Source organism: Bufo gargarizans, chromosome 4 (assembly GCF_014858855.1).
Source record: "Bufo gargarizans isolate SCDJY-AF-19 chromosome 4, ASM1485885v1, whole genome shotgun sequence".
Classification (NCBI taxonomy): domain Eukaryota; kingdom Metazoa; phylum Chordata; class Amphibia; order Anura; family Bufonidae; genus Bufo; species Bufo gargarizans.
Window position 1 is genome coordinate 410214948 of NC_058083.1, and position 13626 is coordinate 410228573.

The 13626-nt window shown below is 41.7% G+C and overlaps 1 protein-coding gene across 17 annotated transcripts in view; it reads right to left on the minus strand.

The window, feature by feature from the left end:
* Positions 1-13626, minus strand: part of SYNE1 (spectrin repeat containing nuclear envelope protein 1) — a 451533-nt gene that overhangs the window by 173848 nt on the left and 264059 nt on the right. For 16 of the 17 annotated variants that reach the window (XM_044288568.1, XM_044288581.1, XM_044288580.1 and 13 more), the window contains 12 exons: positions 12941-13084; positions 12565-12720; positions 11239-11403; positions 10499-10671; positions 10195-10348; positions 6798-6941; positions 5970-6134; positions 5436-5753; positions 4996-5148; positions 2935-3105; positions 2486-2812; positions 1916-2068 (listed from right to left, as the gene is read on the minus strand). In XM_044288568.1, coding sequence (XP_044144503.1) covers positions 1916-2068; positions 2486-2812; positions 2935-3105; positions 4996-5148; positions 5436-5753; positions 5970-6134; positions 6798-6941; positions 10195-10348; positions 10499-10671; positions 11239-11403; positions 12565-12720; positions 12941-13084 — 2223 coding nt within the window. The remainder of the gene's footprint in view (positions 1-1915; positions 2069-2485; positions 2813-2934; positions 3106-4995; positions 5149-5435; positions 5754-5969; positions 6135-6797; positions 6942-10194; positions 10349-10498; positions 10672-11238; positions 11404-12564; positions 12721-12940; positions 13085-13626) is intronic. The other variant, XM_044288579.1, reaches the window with a different exon arrangement.

Genomic DNA, 13626 nt, shown 5'->3' on the forward strand with positions numbered 1-13626 from the left:
CTGTTTCATGATATATCATGTGTCAGCAAAAAAAGACAGATACAATACATAACTAGCAATGACACATACTAGTAACTCATTTATATTCCATCTGAATTCTAATTTATTATAGTATGTTAAAACTGTTATCAATAAACAGATGCAAATCACCTCTATTATAAGTGTATATCTGTCCACAAGGCCTATTTACCCATTTAATTTCTATATTAGGAGGTTAACTTTAAAGTGTAACTGTCATTCTTTTATTATTTGTGCAATGTGTAGTTGCAGTGATACTGACCATTTTTGCAATATACTTTAATTACTGATATCATACATTTCTAGTAGAAAAATAGCTCTAAAGTGGCCCATTTTGAGCCTTAGCAACGCTCCTCTGTCTTCTGTTTACATAAAAGTGTGGACTTGCTAACACTGACTGTGTTATGTAAATAGAAGACAGAGGAGCATTGCTAAGGCTACGCTCACATCACCGTTCAGCCTTTCCGTTCTCCTGCTCCGTTTAAGGGCAGGAGAACAGAAAGGACGGATAAGGCACATAACTGACGCCAAACGGAGTCAAACGGAGCCCTTAGGACCCCATAGACTATAATGGGGTCTGTTATGTTTCCGCTCAGAAGATGATTTTTAAACGGAGACAAAAGTTATGCATGCAGGACTTTTGTCTCCGCTTAAAAATCATCTTCTGAGCGGAAAACGGAGCAGGAGAACGGAAAGGCTGAACGGTGATGTGAACGTAGCCTAAGGCTCAAAATGGGAAACTTTAGAGCTATTTTTCTAATAGAAATGTATGATTTCAGTAATTAAAATATTTTACAAAATTGGTCAGTATCACTGCCCCTATACATTACACAAATAAAAACAGAATGACAGTTACACTTTAATCAGGTTGGCCTTCGGGGTGTGTGACCTGTGCAGTTGCAAAGGGTGCATCATCTGCAACTAGTGCAGTCAGCATATTGCGGAATGCACAAGGCAGGTATTCGTGTTTTGCGGATCCGTAAAACACTACGGTTGTGTAACTGCTCCCTAACAGTGAATTCACACATGGAAGATTTGTTGCAGAAATTACTGTAACTAAATTCAGTTCCATTTATCTATATAGGGTTGTTCTGGCAGCAAGCCTCTTTTAAATGAATTAGAATGTGAATATATTCTTAACTTATATATTTACCATTCAGGCAAAACATATAGTGGGTACTAGAATTATGCATATATATTTACTTTATGTAGCTTTAAATGGTCACTAACTTTAAACACAACTTTGCACAAATCAAGAGTAGAAGAAACCACATGAAACTTTGTAATATGTATTATTAGTGAGAAATGTCTAGTTTTCCTATTATCAGCTGTTTACCAACCCCCATTGTTTCCCTGGATAATTGCTTTTCACTTTGTAAAAATGCCTTATTTGTGTCCAGGATGGATCATTTCTGCATTAGGATTATATTACACTGTTAATACAAATCTATGGAGAGGGGAGAGAGGAGGAATAGGCAGAAACTCAGAGACAGGCACTGACAAAGGGAGAGATACAGAGGAAGTTTATAGTTCAGCACAAGTGCTCCATTAACAACCTTACTAGGCTGCTTCTGAGTGACTGTGAGACAGTTAGGATGGAGATTCTCCTCTACTTTCTGTGTATGCAATAGATGGCAGCTAGTCTCCACCCACCATGTCTGGGAGAACTGCAAACTAGATATTCAGCAAGCAAAGGTAAAACTGCCAGACACAAGTGACATAATGGCCAGAAACAGTGTTATTCCTCATGTACACACAACGTACTATGATTAATGCAAAGTTTGCTGAGAGCTCAGTGGTGCTTTACGTCGAGAGTAGCCTTTAGAGCCTGTATACACTTTCATACTTTCATTTTGAATTTAAATGATGAAATGAATGCAATGTATATGTACTTTACCTTGGCCAGACTGCATAGCCCTTGATAATCCTTCTGCAATTTGTGAATTTTTTCATCCACAAAGGCATTGTGAGTCATTCTAAGCAAGGCTTCGCCCTTTTCAATAACAACTCTGATGGACGGCTCACGAGAAAGGACAGTCTGCTGTATGGACTATGCACACAAATATAAAAATATGATTATCTTCATTGTTGTGTAGATATTTCAATCAGGGGTCCCCAATAGATGGTACTGCTGTTGCAAGCTGTCTGGTTGTGATGGGAATTGCAGTTGTGCAGCAGATGAAGAGTAACAGGTTGGGGACCGCTGATTTACACAGTACTTTATATAATGTATGCTCATGCCTCACAATCCATTTTTCATTAAAAAAATCAGCCCAGTGACACCTAAAGCCAATAACAGATTATGTGTCTCACATTTCAAAGGTGTGCAATATTGATCTTTACTGGAGTGCAAGTATTTCTTGGCTGTCATGTTGCAGTCAACTGCAAGGTTGCTGGGTTCTATGGCAATAAGATCCACAGTGTATGGCGCATAGGATATGTAGCAAACTTCTAAGCAATAACCCACCTTATACTTGGCTAGTTGTGCCTTCTTCTCATAGAGCTCAGTTTTGGATTCCACGTCAGCTTGCAGGACATTCTGATACTCTGTCAGCCACTGAATTTGTCCGCTGTACTTGTCAGAGAATTCCTTTCCATGATGGAGACCCTTTTCCAAAGCTGTATGCTCCTTTCTAACTGAACTTGTTAGCTCCTCCAACTTCTCCATGTGGTTGTGTATATCCTTCTCCAGCTGGTCAGCTTCATCTCCCGCCAAGTACTTAAGAACACGATCACCCTTTTCACGGAGTGCTTTCAGCAGTCTGTTACCTAAATCCATATCACCTAATAAAGACTATAAACAAAAAATGGGCAGAATATCAGGATAACAAAACATAATATAAAGAATAGCCCTAGGCAAATACCTCTACAGTTGTATTGAAACAAGACTCTGAAGGCTTTTAAGGGTACATTTACCTCAAGGTTTTTCATTTTTTTCTCCAATGCTGTCTTATCCACAACTCCTAAATCTGCTGTTATATTTTTGAAGTTCTGGAAAGCATCAGTAAACCAGTCTGTGTAATATTTCATGGCAACATCAGCTTCCTCTATGTTCCTAATTTCTTCTTCGAGGAATTGAATTTGCTCCTAAAATAGGGAGAGAAAAAAATGTTACTGAGCGACATAAGTCACAACTGAACTAATTCATACAATGTCAAGTAGGATAGTCATCGGGAATAACAAAGAGTACAAACAGAAAAATGACTGCAACATTAGCTCCTATATACATTCACCTCAACATCCATTGTGCGGTAAATTCATAACATTTCATAAATATATTAAAGGGTTTCTACCACTTAGGTGTCACATATTTGGCTGTCAGACACTAGCGATCCGCTAGTGTCTGCTCTGGCCAACCATCCTAATATAATTGCTTTTGGGGCGGTGGTTTGGCTAAAAAAACAACTTTTATTAATATGCTAATGAGCCTCTAGGTGCTATGGGGGCGTCATTAGCACCTAGAGGCTCCGTCTACCTTTAGAAACTGCCGCCCCCAGCGCGTCCCTCCAGCCCGCCCATCTCCTCCTGAATGCGATCCTGGTATGTATTCTGCGCATGCGCAGTAAATGTCTGACAGCTTCCCTGCTCAGACATCTCCACTGCGCCTGTTCCTCGGAGCACTATGGCGTCATCGCGCAGGCGCAGTGGAGATGTCTGAGCAAGGAAGCGGTCAGACATTCACTGCGCATGCGCAGAATACATACGAGGATCGCATTCAGGAGGAGATGGGCGGGCTGGAGGGACGCGCTCGGCGGCGGCAGTTTCTGAAGGTAGACGGAGCCTCTAGGTGCTAATGACGCCCCCATAGCACCTAGAGGCTCATTAGCATATTAATAAAAGTAGTTTTTTTAGCCAAACCACCGCCCCAAAAGCAATTATATTAGGATGGTTGGCCAGAGCAGACACTAGCGGATCGCTAGTGTCTGACAGCCAAATATGTGACACCTAAGTGGTAGAAACCCTTTAAGCATATACAGTATATAGTGTGGGAATTAGCTCTGGTAAGGCAGGATTGGCCGGCTTGCGAACAGTCAGAGACAGCGACATTCGAGTTGAAGTCCAAAGAAAGTCCCACTTTATTGTGGTTTCAAATAACAGAAACAAAAGGCCTTTTACATTTTAGGCAAAACACAAAATAAAAACCTGCTCGTCTGAGCTCTAACTAAACAGTATTTTACTCACTGTCCTAAACATGTTCATCACAGCGAGCTCCTTGTACCCACCAGAATATCAGACCCAGGTCTTAGGCCCAGACTTCTCTGCCCGGGTTCTCTTTATGCAACTGGTGCTGGTGCGGCTAATCAGAGACATCAGGCTAGAACTCTTCCCAGAAGTGGACTGCGGATTGCTCTTCCCCAATCCAAACTCCAGGCCCTATACCAGCTTTTCTACAAAGCCACCTCAGGAAAGCTTGGGCTTTCCACTGCATACTGGGCATTCCCTGGAGCTTAAGCTGCATATGACAGGATTCTAGGGGAAAAATACCTGCCATCAATCACTCTACCTGTCACTGTCTCACAATAGGTTATTCATTTGTTAAAAGGCATCTGTCAGCAGATCTGTACCTATGACACAGGCTGACCTGTTGCATGTTTGCTTGGCAGCTGAAGGCATCTGTGTTGGCCCCATGTGCATATGTGCATGCATTGCTGAGGAAAATGATGTTTAAATATATGGAAATGAGCCTCTAAGAGCAATGGGGGCATTGCTGTTACACCTAGAGTCTCTACTCTCTCTGCAACTGCCTCAACCTCTGCACTTTGACAGGCGTGATGATGCCTGGCCCTGTCAATCAAAGCGGAATGGGAGCTAGAGTAATTGATGAAAATACACTTTAGAGGGCACAAGTCCTTTCAAATACACCACACCAATTTATGTATATTCTTAGGTACAACAATTTTATTTAAAAAAGTGATCTTGAGCAACTTTGTAAAGAGTAACATCTTGGCACAATGAATACATATTGATGTTATTTACCAAAATATGAAGCCTGACAGCCTGATAGCGAGATGTTAACAGGGTGGCCATACTCCCAATTCTGCTGCTGCGGCCTTCCTCTAACACTTGTTGGGCCAAGGTGCCAACCTCTTCAACTTCATCCCTGTAGACCATCACCTCCTCGTGCCATTTCTAAAACAGAAAACAAATGAAAAGCATTCATAGGATAGCTTGCTATTTGAATGATGACAATTCAATATGGAAGCCAAACTATATCCCTAAGCAATCTGCCTGGTGGATGAACAGAAGACATAATTAGTATCACATCCCTTGTTTGCAGTTTTGTTGCAGCAAATTGATAAAAAAAAAAACAGTGCGCTTGGACAGACTGGTCTTCAACAGTGCTGGATTTTTATTAGCAAAACACCCCAGAGCCCACATATAATACCTATAGCATGATCAAGAAGTTATGAACTTACCTTCATTTGTTGACGCTGTATCTCCTTTGTTGCTCGGTCTGACTGACGTCCGGTTCTGATATTCACTTTTCCTTCCACTGAGGACAACCATTCATCTATCTTCTGGAACTTCTTCTCCATCAGCTTCAGCTTGCTGAATGAAGCATTAGTCTGGCTTCGGCCTTCTGTCAGCTTTTGCTGATAAACTTGCCAGTCATGTCTTAAGGATTCCAATTCTCTGTCTTCTGTGTGTGGAATACCCCATGGTATCACATCTTCTCTTATGTGTAAGGTACTGTTCAATAATGCCTGTCCTTCTGCACAACGCACCTGAAGCTCCTGGAGAGTCAAATATAATGATCAATGGTATTAGGACCAAGTAGGACCTTTAATATTATAATTTTTTTCATTATGTTCCTCATTCTTGTCACCCACTATTCTTACACTGGTGGCCAAGTTAGTTATTAAACATCTTACTGACCAAAATGGATGTGGAAGCAGCTGCCATAGCTGTAACATAAAGTATGGCTGTAGTATAAAGTTACAAAGAGTTACCTGTAGTTCTCGAAGAGTAGAATCATACATCTCAGCATCTCCATCAAACAACACTAGACAGTTCAGTTTTTCATTTTCTTGCTGTATCCAGTCTTCAAATGCCCTGAGCGCCTTTTGATAATTTTGGTGGTCTGTCACTATTTTCTCTGCTTTGGTCATAGCTTCCTATTGAAATACAAACCACCATCACTTTTCCACGTATACCAATGCAGTGATTAGAGATGAGCAAATTTCATATTTAGAAATTCGTTCACACTTCGTTTACTGGTAAAAGGTGAATTGAGTTATGGATTACGTTACCACTGACCATAACCCAATTCTATGACGGAATGCCTATAGAGGCATTCCGTTATTCATTCCGTCATAATAGAAGTGTATGGGCTGCAAAACAGATCCGTCCCATTTCCGTTATGTAGGACTCCCCTGCATAACGGAAACGGGACAGATCCGTTATGCAGGCCATAGACTTCTATTATGACGGAATGAATAACGAAATGCCTCTAAAAGAATTCTATTATGCATTCCATCATAGAATAGCGTTATGGTCCGTGGTAACAGAATCCATAATGCAATTCTGCTTTTTCCACCAAACGAAGTGTGAACGAATTTCATAACATGATATTCGCTCATCTCTAGCAAGGATAATAATACTCATATTATGCTATTATTAAAGTATTAAAAGACATGTCAGTATCTGAATGGTTACTAGTAGAAACTGCATAATGAAATATTCAATGGAAACTGGAGAACCATAAGCCATTAAACATACACAAATCCCCATCTGAGCCATTACATAGAGAATATAATAGCATCGCTGTATTGTTTTACCTTAACCTTTTCTTTCAGAGTACTGTAACGTTCATGCAGGTCTTGGAGCTCCAGTTGGGTGACATAATGCTCAGTCATGCTGGATCCTTTCTTTTCTATGGTCTCTAGTAAACTGCTGTGGCTTAAAACTTCTTCATTCAATAACTGTAAAACAATATTACTATCATGTCAGTATAGCAAAGAAGGTCGTCATTCTTCCTGTCTGGAAATTTGCAAGCAGTTCTTTTACCCATGTTCGTGTTTAAAGAGAATTTGTTACCAAAATTAACTACCCTACATTACTATACTACCAGTATATAGCGGTTAAGACCCAAATTCAGAGTACGTATACCTTCCAACAATCTGTGTCCGTGTTAGAGCCCCCAGGAGTCCTCTCAGGGATATGCATACACTTGGAAGTCCCCGTATGTAAATGTACAGCTGTGATCCCCATCCATCCTTTTCGATTCACATAAGCCTGCCCGATTCAGAGATGTGTTTACAGTAGGCCAAGAGGAGGAGGATGTGAATATTCATAATGTGGGGCAGTGAAAAGTGGAGGCAAAGGCATGGATTTCACTCTCTTTGCCTAGAGCAAGCAGGCACTTACATCGGTTTCAGGGGATAAGAGATGGTGACAGATTCCAATTGAATGCAGTGTTTGCTTTTGGAATAACTAACTTAAAGGGGTTCTGCACTTTGTTTTAACTGATGATCTATCCTCTGGATAGATCATCAGCATCTGATCGGCGTGGGTCCGACATCCGGGACCCCTGCCGATCAGCTGTTTGAGAAGGCAGCGGCGCTCCAGTAGCGCTGCGGCCTTCTCACTGTTTACCGCCGGCCCACTGACATCACGACTAGTATCAACTAGCGTGGGCGCGGCTAAGCACCATTCAAGTGAACAGAGCTTAGCCACGCCCACGCTTTAAATGGTCACTAATTTTCACACAACTTTGCGCTATATAGTGGCCAAAAATTACTCCTCAGGTTCACAAACTGTACTGTTGATTAAAGGGGTTGTCCGGGTTCAGAGCTGAACCCGGACATATTTCCATTTTTTCCTAGGCAGCCTTCATGATATGAGCATGGGAAATGTTCATGCTTCGATACTCTCCTTTGTCCTATGCTGAATCTCGCAGAGCAAAGGCATTTCTTGGAGAACCGGTGACATACCAGGCTCTCCATGGCGACTGCTAGGCGGAGGCTTCCGACTAGCAGTGAGCCCGGTGACGTCACCAGCACTAATGGGTGGGCTTTAGCGTTGCCCTAGACTGTAAAACGGTGTCATCACCGGGAACACTGCTAGGGGGAAGCCTCCACCTAATAATGTAATGATATAAACAAAAAAATCTGAATTGCACAAGGCAAGAGAGAGCTGCTCCGATGCTCTTAACAGGGGGGCCGGAGGGGTGAACCCGGAAAGCCCCTTTAAGGCAAAGTTTATTGAAAGCTCAATGCCATTTTATTTGGCGGAACAATGAAATGATATAATAGAAAGATCTAATGCAAGTCAAGGACACAGCACCTATGGACCAAGTCAAGTCATGACATCTACAGGTCCTTCTCAAAAAATTAGCATATTGTGATAAAGTTCATTATTTTCTGTAATGTACTGATAAACATTAGACTTTCATATATTTTAGATTCATTACAAACCAACTGAAGTAGTTCAAGCCTTTTATTGTTTTAATATTGATGATTTTGGCATGCAGCTCATGAAAACCCAAAATTCCTATCTAAAAAAATTTGCATATCATGAAAAGGTTCTCTAAACGAGCTATTAACCTAATCATCTGAATCAACTAATTAACTCTAAACACCTGCAAAAGATTCCTGAGGCTTTTAAAAACTCCCAGCCTGGTTCATTACTCAAAACCGCAATCATGGGTAAGACTGCCGACCTGACTGCTGTCCAGAAGGCCATCATTGACAGCCTCAAGCAAGAGGGTAAGACACAGAAAGAAATTTCTTAACGAATAGGCTGTTCCCAGAGTGCTGTATCAAGGCACCTCAGTGGGAAGTCTGTGGGAAGGAAAAAGTGTGGCAGAAAACGCTGCACAACGAGAAGAGGTGACCGGACCCTGAGGAAGATTGTGGAGAAGGACCGATTCCAGACCTTGGGGGACCTGCGGAAGCAGTGGACTGAGTCTGGAGTAGAAACATCCAGAGCCACCGTGTACAGGCGTGTGCAGGAAATGGGCTACAGGTGCCGCATTCCCCAGAAACAGCGGCAGAAGCGCCTGACCTGGGCTACAGAGAAGCAGCACTGGACTGTTGCTCAGTGGTCCAAAGTACTTTTTTCGGATGAAAGCAAATTTTGCATGTCATTCGGAAATCAAGGTGCCAGAGTCTGGAGGAAGACTGGGGAGAGGGAAATGCCAAAATGCCTGAAGTCCAGTGTCAAGTACCCACAGTCAGTGATGGTCTGGGGTGCCATGTCAGCTGCTGGTGTTGGTCCACTGTGTTTTATCAAGGGCAGGGTCAATGCAGCTAGCTATCAGGAGATTTTGGAGCACTTCATGCTTCCATCTGCTGAAAAGCTTTATGGAGATGAAGATTTCATTTTTCAGCACGACCTGGCACCTGCTCACAGTGCCAAAACCACTGGTAAATGGTTTACTGACCATGGTATTACTGTGCTCAATTGGCCTGCCAACTCTCCTGACCTGAACCCCATAGAGAATCTGTGGGATATTGGGAAGAGAAAGTTGAGAGACGCAAGACCCAACACTCTGGAAGAGCTTAAGGCCGCTATCGAAGCATCCTGGGCCTCCATAACACCTCAGCAGTGCCACAGGCTGATTGCCTCCATGCCACGCCGCATTGAAGCAGTCATTTCTGCAAAAGGATTCCCCACCAAGTATTGAGTGCATAACTGAACATAATTATTTGAAGGTTGACTTTTTTTGTATTAAAAACACTTTTCTTTTATTGGTCGGATGAAATATGCTAATTTTTTTAGATAGGAAATTTGGGTTTTCATGAGCTGTATGCCAAAATCATCAATATTAAAACAATAAAAGGCTTGAACTACTTCAGTTGGTGTGTAATGAATCTAAAATATATGAAAGTCTAATGTTTATCAGTACATTACAGAAAATAATAAACTTTATCACAATATGCTAATTTTTTGAGAAGGACCTGTATTTATGTCTGGATTCCACCACTCTATTTAAGAGTACAAGTGTTCTGTCCCTCCAATAAGCTACATTTTACAATTCCCAGAAAGGAAAACAACAGCTTAAAGGGTGAGCCCAACTAAAAGCACATAACTCTTTTGAAGGGAACACCGTCATGATATGACAACTTCACGTTTCCTTCACTAATGTAATGGAGCCATGTTTCAATAATTGAACTATAAAACCTTAGTGGGAAAATGAAATACTAATGATGAACATGGACCATGACGGTATACCTTAGTTTTACTCTGTGCTGTCATTTTGTCTCTTAGTTCACTGAACTGCCTCTCGGGTTCACTTATCCTCTCTTCCACTTTGTCCATCCAGAGGGAGAACTGACGAACATCATCCTGGTAACTCGTCCACTTGGACAGGGCTCCCTCCAGTTGGCTGTAATTTTAAAGGTCAATAAGTAAATATAACCCTTCAATGTTCATCTGACGGAAATGTTGGACTTGGAAATGGCTCTACACAATAGTCATACATACAGCTAACAGTCTCCATTAAAGTCACCATTTACAAACAGTTGATCTACTATACCTTTTACACTTAATACAAGATGACAGTAGGGAGGCCCAGGAATCCTTCAGGTCTTTTAGCTGCTGCTGAATGGCAGGGGCACCATCTGGAGTTGTGTTTCTCAGAACAGATTCTCCTCGTGTTAGTATCATCTTCATCAGAATTTCTTTATCCTGTTTCACCAGCAACAAGGTCTGAAAACAAACATGGTATGTAGGTGATATAACATCTAAATAATGGCTCATTGACACAGCAAAGTTATGTAAGGTAACAGACTGATGTCTAATTTTTGGGGTGGAAAACACCATAATCTGGAAGGTGAAAAAACAGTCAAAACCATTTTCACATGCTAGACTGAAAATGTGCCTGATAGTCCATCATTGGTGTTCTTCAATCCTCTTTAGTGTGTACAGTCTAGCAGTAACTGTTTAGACCTACAGTAGGTGTGGGTCTCATAGCCAGAATTCAAAAAGCAGACCATGGTCCTCATGACAAATGTCAGGAGGCAGACATACACATGGCAGTATGTTTTTCGGACCACTGTAGAATAGCAAATATGCATTCTATACTTAGGCTTCCAAGGACTTTGCATGGGCCTACAGAGTTATTTCCATTCACTTCCATCTACCATGGCATGCCACAGGAGATAGGAACTAGAATAAGACAACTGAGTCAACAGGCCTAATCACTGACCTAATTGACTTGGACTAGAGTGCTTTCCCCTTTTATTTTAGAAATTCATTAAATCAAAGCTTACTTACCTCCAGCTTTGACATTCTGCTGTCCAGGACACTTTTATCTGCAGTAGGATGGCAGTACGTCTGCAGTAGGTGAATGGCATCATTTATCCAGTCTTGGAGGTCTGTCAGACCCTGTAAAAACTGCTGGTGCTCTGCAACAATGCGATCCATCCTTGACATTTTTTCCTGGAGGGTGAAAGTTCTTATTTTAGGTTCATAATTTAATGTATGAAATGAGTCCTCCTTACCATGGCTCAAGTCTGAACCTTTTTATTATAACAGAGTATATAAGTACAAATATATAGATCTGTGCCATCACTGGCTGTTATGTGAAGGGTCTGGATTTAGCTGTGGAGCCTGCAAAATGATTCCCCTGATTGCAACGATGACTCATTAAAGAGGTTTTCTGATATTTTTATATTGATGACTTAGATACCAGGCATAACCGCTATAAACTGTATGGCGCTGTGCTTGGTGCACTTTGAGAAGGCAGCAGTGCTCATAGGAGCGCCAGTGCCTTCTCAAATGCTGACCGGTGGGGGTCCCAGGTGCCGGAACCCCAACAATTAGATACTGATGACCTTTCCAGAGGATAGGTCATCAGTATAAAAATCTCAGGGAAACTAGTAAAGAAAGATCAGAAAGCAGTGAAAACCTCAAAAGTACAATTGAAATAACTATCTTTACCACAGTCAATAATAAAGTATATTCAATGTCAATGTAGAGAAACGATTAGAGAAAGGGGATATAGCGCAATAGAAGAAAACACAGTATTAGGGTACTTTCACACTTGCCAAAGTTTTCTGGTATTGAGTTCCGTACTAGGGGCTTAATACCGGAAATAAACGGATCAGTTTTATCCTAATGCATTCTGAATGGAGAGCAATCCGTTCAGGATGCATCAGGATGTCTTCAGTTCAGTCCTTTTACGGTATTTGGACGAAGAAAAAAAAACGCAGCATGCTACATTTTTCTCTCCAGCCAAAAATCCTGAACACTTGCCGGAATGCCGGATCCGGCAAGTATTAGTCCCGGATCCGGCATTAAAATTGCCACATTGACGGCTCCAGTCTGCGCATGTGCAGACCATTAAAAATGTAAAAAAAATATATATATATACCAGTTCCGTTTTTCCAGGTGACACTGGAGAGACGGATCCGGTATTGCAATGCATTTGTGAGACGGATCTGGATCCGTCTACAAATGGTTTCCGTTTGCATACAGATTGCCGCATCCGGCAGGCAGGTCCGGCGACGGAACTGCCTGCCGTAACCCAGCAACGCAAGTGTGATAGTACCCTTATACAGGCAATACAAAATCCATGCAAAAAGCCCAGTCAGACATTACCTTTGTTAGATTGCATAGTGCTAGGTACTGAGAAGCCAGCTGGGAAACCCTGTGCATATAGCTTTTGTTGGCAGACTGGCCTTCCCTTAGCTGTTGAGCCTTCTCTTTTAGTCTGGTGATCTGTGGCTCATTGTAGCTTATTTCTTCTAGGATAGACTAGAGGGCACAAGCACATTTGAAACGGTACAGAAAAAGCATGCAACAAACAGCAGGATAAGATTCACGTTAAATGCGTCATATAGTTGACATAAGCATTAGGTGACTAGACGGCAAATTCAGTAATTGGTATTAATAAGAAAGCACATGGCCGAAGAAATGCGTCAGTTAGAACAAATAAAGCAAATGTCCATTACCCCCGATAAATGATGTCACTAACCTGGAGCTTCTGCTGTTCCTTCCTCTTAGACGGCAGGTCATGGAGACGATTATTGCTGTCTTGCACTACCCTTTCGGTATTTGTCAGCCATTCCTGAACTGGTTTGACGCTTGTTTCAAAATCTCTCATTTGGACTTTTAAATTCTATGTTAGGAACAAATTAATTAGAAACACTATATAAATATATGTAATAAAAAAAGTACATTGGTCCTCATTGCCCCAAACAACCAAGCAGATTGCATTTTTTATTTATTTGCAAGCTTCCATGAGAAAAAGAAAGATGTTGCAGATTTTGTTCTGTAATTCACAGCAGAAGTACTACTGACTTGAGGCAGATTTCCCCCTTGGCATTGCAGAGGAAGAAATCTACAGCAGAATTCTGAATACATCGTCCACTTAAAAGGATTGCCTCATGCCAGACAACCCTCTTTCAAAATGCAGTTGCTAGGGCTATCAGATAATGGCCCCAGGCCACATTCCTAGTAAACAGCTGATTGTGACGGGGAAAGCTGTGGACAGCTAGGCATGCAGTACTACATGGCGTGGGGGACATTCAGGTGAATGGCTGTCCATGTAATACAAAGAAGTCTATCAGAATGGGAGATGCTCATACAAAGCAGCTAGCCATTCTGACAGACAGGGAAGTCCACAGTGGGGCATGGACTATGAGATCCACCTGCCCCAAC